Source organism: Artemia sp. Qi Xiang Cuo, chromosome 4 (assembly GCF_049724085.1).
Source record: "Artemia sp. Qi Xiang Cuo chromosome 4, ASM4972408v1, whole genome shotgun sequence".
In the NCBI taxonomy this organism is placed as follows: domain Eukaryota; kingdom Metazoa; phylum Arthropoda; class Branchiopoda; order Anostraca; family Artemiidae; genus Artemia; species Artemia sp. Qi Xiang Cuo.
In genome coordinates this window covers 5,175,438-5,195,909 of record NC_142797.1, presented here as the reverse complement: position 1 = coordinate 5,195,909, position 20,472 = coordinate 5,175,438, and the positions used below count along the sequence as shown (strand labels likewise).

Below are 20,472 nucleotides of genomic sequence, written 5' to 3'. Positions count from 1 at the left end.
TGGCTATCTCAAAGATTTGATCGGATGTCTTTCAAGGGCTTTACATTTTTAGAATCACCATACAAATCCAGTTCTTTTGATGTATCTATTGTTATAAAAATATTGATTTTAGAGTTTCGGTTATTATTGGACCGAGTCGTTATTCGGTTATTACTGTAACAAACTTACAGTTCGTTACAATGAACTGTTTGAAACAACGAGGTTATTTCGGTTATTATTGGACCGAGTCGTTATTCGGTTATTACTGTAACAAACTTACAGTTCGTTACAATGAACTGTTTGAAACAACGAGGTTATTAGCCTTTTTGGAAGAATATTTTCTCTCCAGTTTAAAAATATTCTATCTCCAACACCATAGTATTATGTATTAAAACAACAAAAATGCACATGCTTTCAACCCAAAATCAGTTTCAAACAATAAAACATAATATAAAAAACTTACTAAACAAATGTGTGTACTTTAACTTTTAAGTGTGGTTTACCTCTCCAACAAATCACCCCCAATAAATTCGGCACAGGCAAGAGAGCACATATTTCAAAATTTTCTTTTCAAATTTTTCATTTTCTGTCAATTGTCGCTATTAAATCTTTCATTTCCAAACTTTTCTAACTTAAGTTTCTGGCACATACCCAGAGCAGGTAAAATGTGTTTGTTAAAGAGTGAGATTCCTGAAATGTCGCATGCTCTGTAAGGAGGAGGACGAAGATTTACGTCCCTAAGGAGGACGTAAGGAGGAGGACCAATTTCTCCGAAAGTGCCCGGCGCTTTCCGATTTTAGGGAAAATTGTTTACTTTGGATTGATGAGCTGCTTCCTGACGTTCTTCCAAATAGAAACCCAACAACTATAACTCAAGTTGATGTATATATATAGGCAAATGGGTACTGGTGCATTATACCTAACACACGAAAGAAGTCAAGTTTGGTTAATGCTAATGAAATAAAATAAATACGATGAATATATAATAGTTTAGAAACAAATTTTGGCTATATATTTGCACATTAGGGGGTTGGGGGTAAAGTATAGCATATATTAAATACGTAACCTAGCTTAACCTAGGTATCTCCCCCCCCCTAAGCCCCAAAAACAACAGTTTAAATACTGTAAATTCATTGAGAAACTTCGCTTTGCGGTCATTTTATATAGTAAATACCCGTTTGACGGGTCTCCATGTCTGCATTCCTTGGACAGTCTATAGCGCTGTGTTAGATATAATGCACCAGTACCGGAATATGCTTAGAAAAAAGGAGAAGTTCACGTGATTAAGTTATTTTGTTTCTACATTAAGTATGTATCGCTTTGTACTCTGTTTTTGTACGTTTCTCAATTTGTTTTGTTGATGACTTCTTTTTTTGTATATAGTTGTTCGTGCATATGGCCTCTGAGCTTTTGAAATACACTGGTCATTATATGTATAATGCACAGCACAGCACATCGTAATATACGGAAATGAGCCGCTAGTTTCCCCAGGAAAAATATATTTTTTTTACAATACATTGAGAACCGAATTGCCTATGAATAATATCAAAAATATAGAGATATAAAAGCAATAGCTAAAATTTTAATTAAGACATATCGAAAAGAATGCACATATTGTGGACCTAAATGTCCTTAAACCCTAGCTTAATTAGATTTGTATAGCACTTTATCATCAAAAGTGTCTCATTTCTGAAATAATATGATAATATCAAAGCAGTGAAAAAACAAATGATTTAAAAAAGCAATCAGTTTCAAATGATAATGTCGTACTAAAAATACAATAAGCAAATATATATTATTTAAGATTTTAGTAGGATTTACCATGTTCAATATAGCTTAAAATAATTAATTGTAATTACTTATTGAATAAATGCAAGCATAATACTCTATTGAACGTTTTCGTACAGCAAAATCAATTTTACGCGCGTAATTTGAAAACTGTAAGAAATTGTCAAAATCTAGTGGTCTAACTTTCCCTCTCTATATGCCTATTGTACGTCCGTGTTATTCCTTTTGTACCAAAAATTATACTTGAAAAAAAAGGCTTTACCCATTTTTTATATATATTAAACCATTAGAGTTAGAAATCTTACTATTCCGTACCACCTTTTAAGAAAAGTTCTAAGATGAAGACTTTAATTTATCCGGATAGATAAATAATCCTCATAGAAATTTCTATCCAGAAAAGAATGCCTTGCAGCTTGCTGAGCTCTAACGTGCAATAAGCACATAATTAATACAATAGGTTTCCTTAAGAACTATTGAACGCCATTCAATACATGCAACTGCCTACTGAACTCCAAAAATCAGTTGCGATAAGCTTATTGAACTCGGGGTTCGTTTTCCAAACGATTCTAGCACAGATAAGTACGTATATACAATACACTGTAAACAATAAATGAAACGTAAATAAGCCACAATTGACTCCACGGAAAATATTCTTATGACAATTTCGAATGAAACAATGATCAAATATCTCACCTTAATTTCGGAAATTACCATTGCTTAGTTTTCCGCTATATAAAGATACCAAACGCCTTTAAATAATATGAAGTCAGTAATGGGTAAAAACTGGTTAGGGAATCGATTTACTGTAGAACCGATTTGTAATTTTTTGTGTTCAATAAACAATTGCAGTTATAGTATTACGTAAGAGTTATTGAAGCAGAGCTCAATAAACTACAATTTGTTCTTGTCTAGATAGAAAATTATCAGTGTATTGTCTATCAGTGTAAATTAAAAATCTTCTTGTTGGATCCTCTCTTAAGAGGTGCTATAGAGCTGTACGACTTTTAATTCTAATAACAAATGGGTCAAACTCTTGATCAATGTATATTTAATATATTGTATTCGAATAATAAAAATATATTGTATTGAAATACTAAATTCGTGATTTTAATTTGTGATTCAATAATGGTAATATGTATAACAACAAATGGGTAAAACTCTTTGATCAAGATTTCATCTGATATATTATATTAAAAGACAATATCATATTAAATTGGCAATTCTAATGTGTGATTCAATAGTAGTAATATGTGATAATTTGCGAATGTGTGATTCCATGTTGATTTAATAATCATATTAGAAGACAATACTCATCTTTTCTGACATACATGTTAGTATTAGCCTCATTTTAATGCTAAAAAACAACTGCAGTAAATGTTTGTTTTGCAGTTGTATACAACTGCGAACTTGCATTTGTATACAAACTGCAGTTGTTTACATATATATTAATTATATTATATATATATATATATATATATATATATATATATATATATATATATATATATATATGTACCGTAGATAGGGGTAACTTTGAATAAAATCAGTAATAAATATTATGCGCTCTCTATTGCACGACGGTGGAATGGCTCGTTCGAACTTGTTGCTAGATTATTGCTTGATGGCGTTTGAATCAGTTGGTAGTTCTTGAAACCAGCATATGACAAAATCTTATCTTGTTAATTGCAAGAGAATTTGAGCAGTTCAAAAATGTGAAAAAGTGCTAAAAGGAAGTTACCCTTTTTTACTTAGATAAGCTAGACTAGGACTTTCATTTTGACATTTTTCTATAGCTGAGGAGTCGAATGGTTAGGTTTTCTGGTAAAATCTCTTCCTAGCTCCATAGGTTCAATATGGCGGCAGTGTTCAATGTTTCCCGCAAGTATTTTGTTTTTTCGGGGTAACTTTGAACATTTGTTCAAAGTTAGCCTTGTCTTTCTACAATATGAATTTCAATGTTCTGTACTAGCGAATTGTTAAAATTTACGTTGAATTGGTGCAATAATAATTTATTTTTAACTCACTTTTAAGCAAAGCAAGTGGAGTCAGTTACACTAAAAAGATTACACTAAAAGAGTTTGCTCTGCTATTCAGACCTTTAGGAAACCATTGTGAATCTGTTGATCCCAGAAAAACGCAAATCAAGTTCAGCTGTTAAACTTGGTTTTAACTACTGATTACATTTTGGACCACTTCCTAATTCTTTCAGGCCTACTTTTGTTTCTTCTTTGATGGAAGTCCGTTAGCAATCAATGGGATTGGTTGGGTAAATCTCATCTACCAAAATTGAAGTTTCTGTATTACACAGAGTCGTCTTTCACAGCTTACTGTGCAAAGATGGCTGACAATTGTAGATAAAAATTGGTGGGATTTTCCCCGTCTGTTTTGGAAAAACTTAGAATTGTAAAATTATTTGAGTTGTACATATTATTCCTTTGTAAATTTTGGTTTAATTTCCTTCTGGTTTCATCGTTGCCAAATACCGCTCCAGAATAATGAATGAAACAAACGGAGCAATATCCCTAATTTTTATGTGGAAATGCAGAAGGCGAACTGCTTCCACCATTCGTGTGTTATAAAGCTGAGGGCATGTTTAGGTAACGCGTACAGGAGGCCCTAAAAGAGCTCGGTATGCTGCATCTAAGTCCGGATGGTTTGAGAGCGAAGTTTTTGAAGAGTGGTTTATGTCGCTGGCACTCCCTCACCGGAAGAAGAGAGCAGGAGTGAAAGTTTAGTTGGGTGACAACTTGTCTTCCCACTTTTCTGCCAAAGTGTTAAAAGTCTGCAGAGAAAACAACATTCGCTTTGTATGCCTCTCCCCAAACACTAAAGATATACTGCAACCAATGGACGTTGTTTTTTTCGCTCCAATGAAAAGAGGATGGAGGAAAATGTTTATGATAACAAAATGGACAACCCAAACGAAACCGCGGTAAGAAAAGACAAATTCCCTCAGCTTCTAAAGCTACTCCTGGAAATTCTAGCCACAAATGGAAAAGCACATCTTAAAAATAGCTTCGCCAAGTGCTTTTCACGCTCCAGAGTCCTCCAGGACCACCCACTTTCGGCCCAGCATACTCCGCACGAGGTTGCGAACAACATCAGCAAAGTTTTATTGGATGTGCTGCAAGCCTGCAGATTTCAAAAATCTGTGAGGACGCAAACGTCTTAGCATCGCACCAGGGAAAAGTATTGGAGACTCAGAGGATTCAAGTCATTCAAGACGCGAGTCTGACACGACTGACGTCCCAACAGGATGCGAGAGCGAGTCTGAAATGGAAGTTGATGAGTCGGTGAGCGCTGGGCTCTCTATGCTGTCAAGCGGGGCAGTAGCCACAACGGGTTCAAACTACCACCAACCTCCGTGGATGGACGTTGGTCCATCGCGAAGTTCTTCATGGGCCGTATTTACAAATATTTTGCAGTTTTGGAGGTAGATGCTCCTTCCTCTTACGGCTTGCTAAATGTGATCTGCCGGCGAAAAAACAAGTATGGATCCTTCTATTTTCCCGGGGTCAAAGACTCAGCATCAATCCGTCCTGAATGGGTACAGGGAGATCTTCCAGCCCCCCAACTCATTCATGGCACAAAATTTGTATTTTATCATGACTTTGGTCAGCTGATACTGCACTAATTTGACTCTCTTTTGCCTTTTTATTTTAGAAGTAATGCTTTTCTCCCAGTAAACGAGTTTTTTTTTTTTTTACTGGAAGTCTTACGCCAGAAGAACTCATCGACTGTTCAAAGTTACCTGTTGAAGCGTTTGAGTGTTCTAAGTTAAACACCCCTTGTGGTAACTACGAACAGCATTTTTAGATAGGCTCTAGTAACAGGGGGACTAGCAGTTTGGGACAGTTGCCCTTCGGTGCAGAACGACGTATTCTCCAAACGCCAAAAATAGTTTTGAGTAAATACTGGTTTGAAGAAAAATATCGCAAAAAAAACTATATATATATATATATATATATATATATATATATATATATATATATATATATATATATATATATATATATATATATATATATATATATATATATATATATATATATATATATATATATATATATATATATATATATATATATATATACATTCATTTTGCCTATAAATAGAAAGGCGATGTGAAACTATTAATCTAAAATGTCTAGAGTGAGCCTTTGAAAATACGAAGTATAGCGGCGTGAAAAGGCTAGGATGCTAGATTAGACGAACGGGAAAATTGAAAAAATAATATACAGTTTTACGATTTTATCAAAAGTTTTTCCCGGCTTCACCGAGTTGAAACTTTTCAAACTACTGTATTCCAATTTCTCAGGGAAAGCCTATGTCGCTATATCTCCTTTCCTATCTCTTGAGAAATCCTTTTAGAAGTAAGTAAACTTTAAAAAGATGTAAACTTGAGTAATAAATATATCAGGTTTAAATCTAGAAAAGAGAATACAGGAAACAGGTGGATTATATGAAAAGCATGGAAATTATAACAAAATAATGTTTCGTTATTTTTTTTTTGGGGGGGGGGAATCTTTAATTCAAGTTCCCATTATAAGTTGTTAATTTAATCGTCCATTCAATCAACAACTCAATAGAGGCAAATTAAACAATTATTTAGTACTAAATTGAACAATTAATCAAACTGAACAATGTAACAACTAAACAGCTCAATAGATACAATCAATCTTGATCAATACTATAGTTATGATATCAAAAAGAAAATGCCCTTTCCTTGATTAAAATCCATGAACTCAGAAAACATTTAATTGTTCCACTGTTTATCATAACGTGATTACAGAAAAGACAATAAGCTTGTATTCCGATTTCACATTGAGACAATACAACTCTTTTAGGATAGTCAAATCATTATTATTAAATCCTATTGATATTTATGTCAACCCAAAAATAAAAAAACAATAGCTGAGCTAATACATAAATCCGAAAAACAAACGAAGACTCGAAAACTGAAAAGCATAAATTGATAAACACACAGGCTCAAACTGCGAGGCACCCGTGCATTCCTCGACAGTCAGATTCCGGTCCCTACCCCTCTATACTTACTATACTTACAGCCCGGATCTCCTTTTTTTTATCTTTCAAAAACTTTGGTTTTAAACCCCTTCTGGGTTAGTGGTAAAGCTCAAATACCCTGAGAGACTTTCGTTCTTTCTACTGAGTTATCTACTAAAGAGATTCCCCAGACTCCCCCTCCTCCCCGAAACGTTTGAGAAAATATTTAAAATATAAGAAAAATCTGAGCATTTTGGTTTGATAATCATTTCTTCTCAAAAGGCGTCTGCCCCCCCCCCACCCCCAAGTGACAGGAGTCTTTTTATCCATATCACTAAATTTGACATTGCTTTTTCATATGCTTCTTTTACTCATTTAATGTTCCCACCCCCTTGAGCCAAGAATGTGCTTCTTATTCCCCTCACTAAGTTTTCATCTTCCTTTTTCAGGCTAATTATTACCTTTCATCACTTTTTTTGCCTACCCTAACTTATTTTCACGATACAACTCCCAACCCTACCAGCTGGGGGAGCCTTCTTATCTTCCTCATTATATTATTAATCTCGCTTTGCTCAAACCAATATTTATCATTTAACACTTATTTTACATATTTCATACTTATTTTTACCTTACACGGCCTTTCCTAAGGTTGGTGGCACCCGAGGACATAATTAATAGCCCCCCTCCTTCCGAATCAAACATAAATAAAAAAAACTTCAGCCACGGCGTTCCCCAGCCTCCCAGTGCCCGGGGCGGCTTGCTCCGGTCGCTCCACTCCTTGTTCGAACAGCCCTGACTTTACTTCTCTTGTTTTGTAGCGGAACCAGGTAATTTCTGACTCACCTGGCATCTGAATTTCAGATGTAACTTGGGAATTTGTTTAACCGTAAGCTTCCCAGACTCATGGTCATCTGCAATAATATCGGTTCGATGTTTTCCTTGAAAAAATAATTAAAACTTGCATCAAACGTCAACACAGCTTTTTTTTCTCAGAAGTTAATATTGTGAGAAGTACCTTACATCAATTGACGTTCACCTCCCTGCCCCCCCCCCCCCCCGCCAAGGAAAAATGTTCTTATCCAACGTTTAATTTTGAGCCAAGATTTTCCAGAATTATTTATACCTTTCATCCGGTTCGGCTTCAGCTTCCATTTTCATTGTTTCGTAGTAGCTAGAATATACCCTAGATGAATGTTGCCAGTCCCGATATTCTTCTTGGTCGTAGCCAACACCAGGCAGGCTTTCATAGCCACTTTCAACTGTTGCGCCTGATTGGGGAAAGCCCGGCTCTAGACGGCCTGGCGGCTGGTCAGCATCAACATATGGAGAAGGAACACCTTTTTCCGTTCGTTCATGATTTGTCTCATGGACATTTTGGACTGATGGACTTGGGTGAGTGATTGGCTAGAATTTAAAATTTCTTAAATGAAAAGAATATTATTCACTTTATTGACAAATTTATTGTTTTTTTTCCTTTTACCTATTTATGTCTCTACCAAGAACTTAAAACTTCTTAAATTAAAATACTATGATTTTCTGAGCTTCAGTGGCTTATGCTCAAGCCATTGACACATTAATGTGTTTGATGTTGTTGTTTTTTTTATTGCTATTTTTAATTAATTTTCTTTAGTCTTCTGCTTCTCTCTCTTTAAGAATGCTAAATAGAAATTTAAGAAGCAATTTAAGAATGCTTTAATAAAATTAGTATCATTCTTTTTATTGACTGAAATGCCTTAACCAATGAATTTATTTGTTAGCCTCTTTTTTTCTCATCTCTAATTTGTTTACGTCTATTGAAAGAAATTAAAAGTTCTTAAATCAAATGAAAACCGTTTATTTATTAGGCCTCAGTGCTTTATACCTCAGTCAATGATAAATTAATGTAAGTAAATGCGTTTTTTTCTTGTCTTTTCATCTTTCTCATTCTGGCTCGTTTATCATTATTTCCTTTTTTACTTTCTTTCTACATAGCCAATTTTTCTATGTATACGCTTTTTTTTTATTCTTATCTTTTCATCTCTCTCATTATGACTCGCTTTTAATTTTCTTTTCTTAATGACTATATATACATTCATAACATGAAGGTCTTTAACAATGTTAGAAGTTTTTTCTCTCCTATTCTCTTATTTATCATCGTATCTTATAAAAACTTAAAACTCCATAAATGCCTTATATTTGAGTGAGTGACAAATCAATTTATTTGATTGCGGTTTGTTTCCACTCGCCTTTTTGTCTCTCTTACAACACCTCTTTTCTCTATATTTCCGTTTTTTTTTATTCATTATTTTTGACAAATGAATATATTCATAATTGCAATATGAGTTCACAGGGTCGTTTTCCTTGTGCGTTCTGAAAAATTTTTAATTTTCCGATATTAAACAAATTTATGTAACAGATATTTTCAGAGGTTAATGTCATTAGATATTGCACTCAAATATGTCCAATACACCACTGGCCACAGTGGCCGCTGGCCATTGTTTTTGAAAAAGGGCAATCATACAGGGTCACAGCTTATGCACGATTTGGCGACATGGCTACACTCAACTTTCAAGCGTAGTTTTTTTGCCAACTTAAGCAAATATTTAAAGCTATAAAAGATAAGTTAAGATAAATAAATTAAGTTAAAAAAAAATAAGGCTAATTCTGTCTATAAAAAAAATGGAATAAAAGATCTGAAGTTTAACTGGACAACGACAACAGAACTACTAATACTACTAACAACAACCGCAGCACTAAGCCGCCTGAGGCCAACACAGCCGCGCATTCTCCTCCTCCATCCCAATCTTTTCAAAGCCTCCCTTTTTACACCCGTTTACGGAGCTCCCATTTTCTTTATATCTTTCTTTAGGATGTTCTCTCTCCCCAGCCGAGGACGAACTGCTTTCTGTTTAGCCCTAGACGGTTGATCAAAAAGAAGAATATTCGACCATATGTCATTCTTCATTTGCCCAATGTGGCCTAGCCATCTCAACCTTTCTTTCATAATAGCCCTAGAGAGTGGTATTGAACCAAACTTTTCGTATAGCCTATTGTTTGAAATACGGTCAGTCAGCCGGGTACCCAGAACAATCCGTAGGCAATTTCTCTGGGAAACATCTAGTAAATCTTCATCCGCTTTTGGGAGTGCCCATGCTCCAGAGCTATAATTGATTACTGTCATCACTGTAGCTTCTAATATTCTAATCTTAATTTGCAGAATTACCTTATTATCCTCCCAAACTTTTTTTAAATGTGAAAAAATTCCCTGAGCCTTGGATATTCTACTTTTGACATCTTCACTGCTCCCACCATCTTTACCAATAATACTACCAAGATGAGTGAAGCTGCCCACCTGATCAATGTTTTCAGTACCCAACGTCACCTTTTCATCTTCACTTATTCCTAGCCTTAGTGACTTAGTCTTCCTAACATTAATTTTCAAACCTATTCTAGCACCCTGAACTCGCAAAACCTCTAAAAGTTTATTCATTTCGCTCAAACTTTCCTCTAGGATGCTTAGATCATCAACATAATCTAAGTCCAGGAGACTTTTTCCTCCCCCTTTGATTCCGAGGTTCTCCCATTGCCTTTCCTGTGCTCCTTAATACAAAATCCATCAAAACTTACAGAGGGCATCTCAAACAGTAGGCTATACGAAAGGTGTGGTTCAATCCTGCTTTCTAGGGCCATAATGAGAGAAAGGCTGAGATGTCTAGGGCACATTCTGCAGACGAATGATGACAGATGGCCAAACATTGTCTTTGTCGGTCAACCGTCTGGGGCCAAACGAAAAGCAGGTCTTCCTTGGTTGGGGTGGGAGGATGCCACAAGGGAAGATTTAAGGGGAATGGGAACTTCACGGGAGGGTGTGAAGTGGGAGGATTTGAATAGATTATAATGGAGGAGGAGCGTGTGTATCTGTGTTGGCCACAGGCAGCTTGGTGTTGCAGTGAGTTGTTGCTGTTAGTAGCAGTAGTAGATGTAATTCTAGCATATGAACTAATCTAGTTCTATTCTTACGCATGATGATTCAGATATTTCTTGACAGAAATGAACTTGGCTCCCTTTTACACCAAAACCTTCTATTCAGTAAAAATAGAGGGAAAAATGGGGGTTGACATGTTGTAACCAAATGCAAAATTCCAGATTCGCCATTTCTATGAATAATTTGTAGCAACAAAAATAGTTGTGTAGTTACAACTATATTCATTTGGAACTAATAATTACTTCAGAGATTTTCATAAAAGAGCCTAACATAGTTCATTAATAAAAAAATCTCTATTTAGTCCTATGAAAGATCTTAGCTTCCCTTCCCTGGGAAACACTTGTTGCAATAAATCTCAAGACCAGCCCAAACTTATTTAAATAAACAGATAAACTTCCAAGTTTTAATTTTCAAAACAAACCTTTTTTATTTTTTATTCATTTATTTTTTATTTTTAGTTTAATTTTATTTTCAACAGTAACCAAGAATCTTTAAATAATTCATCAGCCAACAAGTAAAAAAAAAAAAAAAAAAAAAAAAAAACAGAGAGCATATTCTTCCCATCACATCCCATCCAGTCATACCCCACCAGAGATTGATCGCACTTCATCAGTCACAAAGACATGATAAGCAGCATCAACAAGCAGTATCTTTCAAAGTAAAAAAAAAGTCACAATCAACTCAAATTGTTGATGAATGGGAATTCCTGTATTTAAATAATATGCTTTAAAAAAAATTACATTAGCAATATCTAAAAATAACAGTATCATTTAAAAATATCACTCCAATTGTTAATGCAATAGAAATTCTTCTGCATTAAAATAAAATTCCTTCGAAAAAATTACATAAGCAAATATTTAAAAAAATCATTACTAAAACTGTTACTGCTATAGAAATTCCTGTGCATTAAAATCCTTTAAAAAGGATCTGTCAGCAAACATTTAAAAATTAAAGGTTATATTTAAAAATTATTTATAGAAAATATATAGTCTATATATAAACATTCAAAAAATTATTATTTAAAAAGATAACATACCTGAACATTGGAGAAAGATACAGGAAAGAATTGGAGAGAATTTGCTAAATTATATTAGCAAATATAGAAGTTAAGGATTTTATTTATTTGGGATGTAAGTTCACAAGTTCAGGGATATGGAGTGATCAGGTGCAAATAGCGAGTTGGAAGGGTTAGAAGGCTTCATCGGCGCTATTGAAGAGTCCCCTTAGGCATCTAGGACCGGCAGATATTAAGCTACAGAAGAGAACTTTGAGACGAAGGTAGGCCCAGTATTGAGTTACGGTGGGGATGTTTGCGGTTTTGAAAAAGGGGAAAAAATAGAGAGAATTTATTTAGGACGTTTCAGGAGACTTTTAGGGCTAAGCGAGAAATTTAATAATCTGGTGCTAAAGGGTGATCTAGGATTGTTTTCATTGAGGGTAAAAATATTGGTTGGAATGATGGGATACTGGGAAAAGGTGATTGGTTTGCAGAATAATAGGTTAGTAAATGCAGCTTATCTGGAGGTGTGGCAGGATAGAAGGAAAAGTTCAAGGGCTTCCCAGGTGAAATCAATCTTAAATAGTTGTGGGTTATCAGGTGTTTGGAATGAAGGGAAGGGGATAGGGCTGGAAGCAGGAAATGTAGCAAAACTAGTAAAGGGAGTGCTTGAAGATCAGGAGATTCAGAAATGGCAGTGTGAAGTCTCGGCCTCGGTGTCCCTCGGCGTTTACCGACAATGGAAGGAGGTCTGGGGATATGATAATTATTTTAAAGCGGGTTTAAATAATGAAGAAATTAAGTGGTATATATCAGGGAGGGGTAATTTTCTAGCCCTTGGAGAAAGGAGGAAATATTTAGGGAGGGTAAGGGTAAAGGACGGTCCTTACTCATGCCCTATGTGCGGAGAAAATGGTGAGGATTTGCTTCACTTCATGGCCCTTTGTCCCGAATTACAGGATTTAAGAAAAGAATTATTTTTTGTTAATGTGGGGACAAGTGAGTGGTTGGTTTCAGTAATGGGATCAAAAAATTATGGGACAATAAGAATGATAGCAAAGTATATAAAATTGGGTATGTCACATAGAGATAGATTTTTGTTAAGGGGGTGGGGTGAGTGTGGAAAGTATTCTTGTATGTGTGTAAGTTGTTTTCTTGTTTGTTATTTTTGTAGTCATGGCCCTTGATAGATGTAAATACATCTATCTATTTATGTTAGTTTAATGGTATTGTGTGCTTTATTATGTTTTAGTAATGTTTTGTAATTTTGCGTTGTTATTGTTATGTAGGCTACCATACTTTGCAATGAGTGTTATAATCATGTGCTATTATTTTTTGTGATTTTCCTTTTTTGCCATAGCCCAAAGAGGCTTTTATTGCAATAAAAATATCTATCTATCTATCTATTAAAAAAATAAGATTAAAAAATTTATCATTCGAATTATTGAAACAATGGAAATTCCTATGTATTAAAACAAAATCTTTTAAAGAAATTACAAAGGCGATTATTCAAAAAATAAAAATTGATTTTGAAAAATGATTTATTTAAAACTGTGAATATTGGATGAAAGATAGAGGAGAGAATTGGCACCCCTTCTTTCCTCAGATCAGTCCATTGAGCCAGCTCTTCAAAGAAATGGCAGTCCCTAACAAATTCAAATCCACCCACCTTCAAAGGTCAGACCTGAATGCACCTATGACCACGATCATGTGACCCATACCAAAAGACTTAACAACCACACCCCCTCCCCAGATTAACCTATCTCTATATAAATAACACACAATATGATTGAAGAGGAGTATTAAGGGAAAGTAGTACCTGACTAGGCAAGTTAGGACTTTTCTTTTCATTTACAGCATCCTTTACATCAACTCGTTTCCGTTTCTCTTCCTTTCTGTGAATAGGGGATTCACCCTCACTATCACTGGTCACTGTGTCTGCACTTAAGTCCCTTGTCCTTTTTTTGGCACATACATTAGAGCCAGGTGTTTTTTTGTCTAACGAAGTTCTTTCACTACCTCTGGCCACTTGATCAATAACTTTATCAACAGTACTTGTATAACTAGTGGGTAGTCTACGTATTAAAAATAACTTCAAACTACACTTAATCACAGGGACTTGAGTGGGCACATTCTCTTTGCCACTTGTCAGTACACTCTGTTGGTGCCACTCTTCAGTACACTTCGCCACTTGTTGGTTTTCTTTGCCACTTGTGGGTACCAATTCTTGCTTCGGAGTCTGTTTACCCTTTTGTCGGAACACTTGACAAATTGATTTTGATTTGTTTTGGTCCATTTTTGGTTCATTCGTATTGAGTGGTCGAATCACTTCCGTTTTTGTCTTTTCGTTATTTTTTGATGTTAGGGTAGCAACAGGTGCTGAGTTTTGAGTTAAAGTTCTGCTTCTGGATTCTAAGTCACTACCCGAGTCGAGATTTAGTTTTGGAATTGTTTTCTTTTCACTATTTTTATCACCTACAGCTCGCAATAAGTTGGCAAATGGCTTTTTTGTTTCACTTCCATCTGAATCCGAATCGCTAGAAAAAAGTTATTAATTAGTGCTTACATCTCATAAACATGGTTGTTCACTGGGGGCGGGGTGGGGTTAGTGCGATAGGACAGACAAGAATTAGCAAAAAAGAAGCCCTCTCAATAAAAAGAAAAAAACAGCAGATTTTAAATGTTTTTTTTTCATTTTTGACCCCCACCCCTCCTAAGAAAAATTCCAAAATCACCCTTTCACCTACGGATAAGACCTATGTAGATATATATATTCAAAATCAGAGAGTGTGGATTAAAACAAAATAACTAAACCCCCCTCTAATTGAGTTCACCACCCCTCTAACAAGGCAAACAATCCTGGAAAAAATGTTTCAAGTATATGACGTCTCGTGCTGAAACCTTGCTGCTTTTGCTGCATCCAACATAGTAGCTGCCGTATTTCAAAAGATGTTGACACTTCTTTTTGTCTAACAAAAACTTAAAAGTCCCCCAGATTAGACTCAGCTCTCTCGGCCGATTGCTCCAATTCATCTCCCTTTATAATATTTGGTTTTCAATGTAATTGGAAGCATTTCACGATTTCCCCACAGTTAACTCTACTCCATTTAAATCTACTTTTTTCATCTTCAAAATGGCTCCTCCCTTCAATTTTATGCCTCCTCAAAATAAATTCCCATGAACTACCTGTTGAAAAGTACATGCATTTTCAAAATTGCATAGGTAATATAATATTTTTGCATTTCTGGGGGACTTAAAACTAGACTTAAGCGTTTCCATGGAAATACCTAAATCACAGACGCTGTCTAGTCTTTTTTCTGTAGGTAGATACAATTGCGACGGTAGCGATTACTATATCTAGAAAACATCACATTTGCCGTCACATCAGGACCTGGCCACAACTCTGTTTAGACGACGATTATACAAGATGCATAGGTAATATAAGAACATATATAATATAAATAAAATAAGTATAATTTATTACATTATATTACATATGTATTATAGATAAATTTTACATATCTTTTATGTCATATACTTCAAAAAAAAAAAAAAAAAAATCACAATTCGTGCGCTGTGAGATACGAAAACTTTAACGAGAAAATTTTCAAATAAACAAGAAATTCACCTACCACAAAGATTACCAATTTCGAAAATTACGAATTCTCAATTACTGTCATTGCCAACTTATAAAAACAAATATTTTTCAGGTTAAATTGCACTAAATATTTTTCTAAAACAAAGATTTAATTTTTTGACCATTCTTGTTAAATATTTTACTAACGTAATAGTGACCCATATTCTTTTTATTTATGTAGAACGCCCACTGTTGAGAGAATTTTTGACTTTGTAAACTATTTTCTCAAAAACAACACTAAATAATTAGATACGTTCAAAAATAATGATTGGCTATGTTTTACTATTCCATTAAGCTGCAGTAACTCCTAAGACATAACGTTGCACAGCAAAAATATCATAGAAAAGCAGATAAGCTGAATTTAACAAAAACCATTTTGGTAACAAAAGGGTCCATTTCCTAATTGCTTACTTGGGTAAAGAGCTTATAAATTTAGAGGCTATAGGTTAGAATGAGGTGAGAAATTAATGAAAAGATAGAAATATCTAAATACCTTAAGAGCAAAATAAGACAGAATAAAACGGAATGAACCAATGAATAGAACTTGCTTAATCGGAAGGATTAGCATGGGCGCCTAAGCTTCAAAAAATAAATCATAGAATATCTTTTGAATTATCGTGAATCGAAGAGTTGAAGTTTGAAGGGATGAGCATTAAGGGTTCGAGTTTTGTTGAGTTGGTTGATGGAGGGTTGGATTAAAACAAGAAATATCATAGAAGATCTTTATTGTCACAGTCATCTGACACTGACTAAAGCCGCGGGAATCTCTTATTGATATTATGGACATAAGAAGATAATAGTACCTTTTTACATTACTTACTGACTTACTTGTACGTGGTGCACGTTCAAGCCGCAACGATGCTCATCTTGGCACCCTTCAGGCGAAAACGACATGTCTCATTCCAGAAGTTTCGCTCGAGGGTGGCAGGCTCTGTAATCTGCAGCCAGTGATGATACCAATGACGACCATAGTTCATGGACCCTCCGAATTACTCTAGATCGAACACCGGTGCCACGAGTCACCAATCCCTTTGGCCTCCAGCTCTCTTCTTCCATGCCGGTAGTGGTAAACATTTGCAGCAAATTTTGCTTATTTGTTCATCTGGTCTGTGCCTTGTGTGGCCAAACCATCTCAGTTTCCTCTGCTTAACAATATTAGCGACAAGCGGGCGATCCCCACATCCTCTTCTGACTTCGTCGTTAGAGATTCTATCTGGGAGGCAAATGCCCAGGATATAACACAGGCATTTGTGGTGGAAGGTATCCAAGATCAACGCTTCAGCTGTTTTCAGGGACCATTTCTCACATCCATAAAGGAGAACAAAAAGAACCATAGCTTCTTACACTCGGAGCTTTGTCCTTGTTGAAATTTCGCTTCGCTTCCAGAGACCCTTCCGTAATTGACAGAACACGTTCCAGGCTGATGATATGCAGCTCCGGATCTCTCTCTTGATGATTCGCCAGCATGGTTTACCATTGAGCCGAGGTATTTGAACGACTGGACGTCTTCGATTTGACTACCGTTTAGAGTGAAAGGGGTTTCATCTATCCCAGCCGTTCGCATAGTTTTTATTTTCGCTAGACTTATTTGGAGCTCGATCGAGAGTACCTTGTCTGCCATGTCATTGATCACAGCCTGGCTTCCGTAAAAGATTCAGCAAGCATTTCCACGTCGTCAGCATAGTCAAGATCCGTGACGGAGAAGACCGGGCTCACTGCAACACCTTTGTACTTGTCCAGGACCTTGAGGTTGATGACAAAGCTGAACAAAGTTGGTGAGAGGACGCAGCACCCTCCGCAGTCGAGACTAGGTCTGAAAGCTTGCCATCAACTCTGACTCGAGCCTTTGTTCCAGTATAGCATGACCTGAGCAGACTAATGATCTTCCCAGGTACACCATCCTCTCTCATTGCTTCCCATATTGCATCACGGTTGACCGAATCAAAAGCATCGACGAAGTCTGTGAAGATTTGGACTGTTTCCTGCTTGTGTTGAAACCGGTGTTCAAGGATCTGTCGCAGGGTAAAGATTTGGTCACAGCAGCCCATGCCCGACCTGAATCCTGCTTGGTTGGGTCGCGTTCGACTGTTTCTGACCTGTCTAAACCTTTTTAGAAGCATGATTGCAAACAGCTTGGCATCTCCCCTCTCCCCTCCATCCGCGAGCGGCCATACTTCAACCGGTATTAAGATTTATCTCCTACCGGTTGCTAAGACGTACTTTTCCCAGGTCTGGGTTTACATTATTCACGGTAAAGTGAGCATTTTCAGCTGAAAATTTTAGTTTATTCGTTATTGTAACAATTTCTAAAACTATGGCCAGTCGGCAAAACCTCACTTTCGACGGTCTTCAACCTGGCTTGAAGAAATCTTTCAAAGTTGTTAACCTATACTAAGAACAAGTGGGTAGTGGTGACAACCTTCTCGTGTACACCTGAGAGTAGTGAACACAAAAAGTGGCCAACTACTGCAAATTTCAGTAGCCATCCCGCCATTGGCCATCCTCCGCAGTGTTTGACCAATAATGGCTTGCAAAATCATACCCGGGAGACAGGGAGGGGGGGGGGGTAATCCCCCTATACATATGAAGCCCCGACCATGGTGTAAAAAAAGACCCTTGAGGTGTATCCTAAGGTGGGAGAAAGAAGTTCTATTGCAAGTACCGGTTCTGAGGATCAAATGCCACATGTCGTTAACGGCTGACAAGTGGTGGGTGACTCTCCCCTCTCTTTTAAGTAAAGACTGTTGCCTGCCTATCTGGTGGTGGGGTTCTAAGGACGGGGAAAACAATGTTGGACCCCTTGACACTACCAGTAAAGGCTCTTCTAAAAAGAGAAGGAAGCGAGCAGCCAGCAACCACAACAAGAAGTAGAATAAAAATAAAATCCTATAACACTGGCGCCATAAGCAGACTTTAGGGAGTAAAAAGCCTTACTGGTTGCGTAGAAGAAAAACCGCAATGAGCTCACAAAACCCATACTGTCAGTAGTTTATATTGTTTATATATTATAAAAATATTAATATTTAATTATGTTATTACAATAATAACGGTGAGTCTAACGAAAAGTGGATCATCCCCGAGGATGGGAGGATGTCGTAAGGAAAGACTTTAGGGAAATGGAAACTTATTGGGACGGTGTAAAGAGGAAGGCTTTGAACAGATTGGGATGGAGAAGAAGCATTCATAGCTATGTTGGCCTCAGGCGGCTTGGTGCTGCAATGAGTTGTTAGTAATAGTAGAAGTAGTAATATTAGTAATAATAATATGTAATAACAATAATGTTTTTTATACTGTTAATTAATTAATTATATTTTTATATAATATATTGGTATATGATGGATTTTATAGTATTAATAATAATAATTTAAATAACAATATCATAACGATAATAATAAATAATAATATAATAATATTATGGCCTCCTTGGGTATGATCTTAACAGTAAAGTTGAATTTGTTTTGCTGTGAGGTTTGTGGTGGCGATTAGGATGTGCGATTTGTATTAGTTGTTTTATAATTTATTGAGGCCTGTATTATTTTTAGTGTATCTTTGCCACCCCTTCAGAGTTCGGGGGGGGGGGGGGCTGTTAAAACTCATGTTTATTTTGCTTAATAAATATCTCTCTCTATATACAAATAAATATCAATAAAATTATACACAGAAACTTTGAGCACTGAAAGAAGTTAGCATTTTTGAATTCAGCATGAAAAAATTCCCGAATTTTTTTTCTAGTGAAATTCCCAAATTTCCACCAAAGAAGGTTTTAATAACAATTAAACACAAACTGCGGGTGAAGCAAAATAAAATGATTGCAACTTCAGCCAATAAAGTACTATTAGTATTACGAAGCTTCAGACAGAATTTCCCAAGCAATTTTCACGATTTCCACAAGAAAATCGAGTCAAACTTACCCGAGGGGAGAAACAGCTTTGCGCGCCTTAAATTGATTGACAACCTGAGAGATATCAATCATTTCACCGTCAGTGAGCTGTGCCACTATTTGAGACGAAGGTTCTAAATGATCACCAATGGGTAGTCCCGCAGGAGTCAATGGCTGTCCCTCGTCACTGTGAGAGAGTGCGATTGAAGCCACTGATCGGGGTCCATCGCGCTGATCCAATGGCTGCAACAAAAAGTTAGGCCTTACCGATTTTCTGAGAAATTAGTGTGAGGGAGGAGAAACAAGGATAGACAGGGATAGAGAGAGAGAGGGAGAGAGAGGTGAAAGAGGGAGAAAATGCAATATTTAAAAATGTTGTCCAACTTACAAGGGTACTTGCTATAATTGCTACAAAACTAACATAGCAAGATGTAAGCACTTGGAGTGAGCTTCCAAAAGAAAAGAGAGAAAGATTGAGAAAATAGATAGAAAGAAAACACAAAGATAAAGAGAGAGAGAGAGAGAGAGAGAGAGAGAGAGAGAGAGAGAGAGAGAGAGAGAGAGAGAGAGAGAGAAAGAGAGAAAGAGAGAGAGAGAGAGAGAGAGAGAGAGAGAGAGTATATATATATATATATACATACATATTTAGATAATATATGTAATATAGCCATAAAACCCTAGAACAACAAAATTTTGCAAAAGGGTAGTTAAAACTGTATGGTTTTCTATAGCATTCATTACGAGACATTGCAATATACAAATTACAACACCTGTCTGTGAATGCAACGGCAAGTCCGACAGCGCAGACAAGAAAATGGTTATATCTAGTGCTTTTTGTTATTAAAAAAAAAAAAAAAAAAAAAATAAAAAAATACCATAGAATTTTCTACATAAAAAAAATACAATTTTCGACAAGGCTGCATTTTCATACACAATATGCTCTAAAGCATGTATCTTTGGACTGGAGATGATATAACATACGTATCTTTTGAAAAGTTGCTTCCCTGGGGTATGATATCATGTTGGAGGAACTGTGCTGCCTGATTCCCCTTGGTTCGTTTCTTTACTAGACCAACAACTGAAAGAAAGCCGAAGACTTTCCTGTGTATAATATCAATATCAATCTCTAAAAAGAACAGCCTGAAAATAATAAAATCCCTAAAATGAATAAAATCCCTAAACAATCCCTCAATTTTTTTTCTTACAAGTTTGACGTCGTTTAT

General features: G+C 36.0%; 1 protein-coding gene across 1 annotated transcript in view; it reads right to left on the bottom strand.

Moving 5' to 3' along the window:
* Window positions 1-20,472, bottom strand: part of LOC148952705 (uncharacterized) — a 120,079-nt gene that overhangs the window by 20,942 nt on the left and 78,665 nt on the right. The window contains exons 9-11 of the mRNA XM_089088050.1: window positions 19,281-19,492; window positions 13,552-14,269; window positions 7,895-8,175 (exon numbers count right to left, since the gene is read on the bottom strand). Of these exons, the coding sequence (XP_088944176.1) occupies window positions 7,895-8,175; window positions 13,552-14,269; window positions 19,281-19,492 (1,211 nt within the window). The remainder of the gene's footprint in view (window positions 1-7,894; window positions 8,176-13,551; window positions 14,270-19,280; window positions 19,493-20,472) is intronic.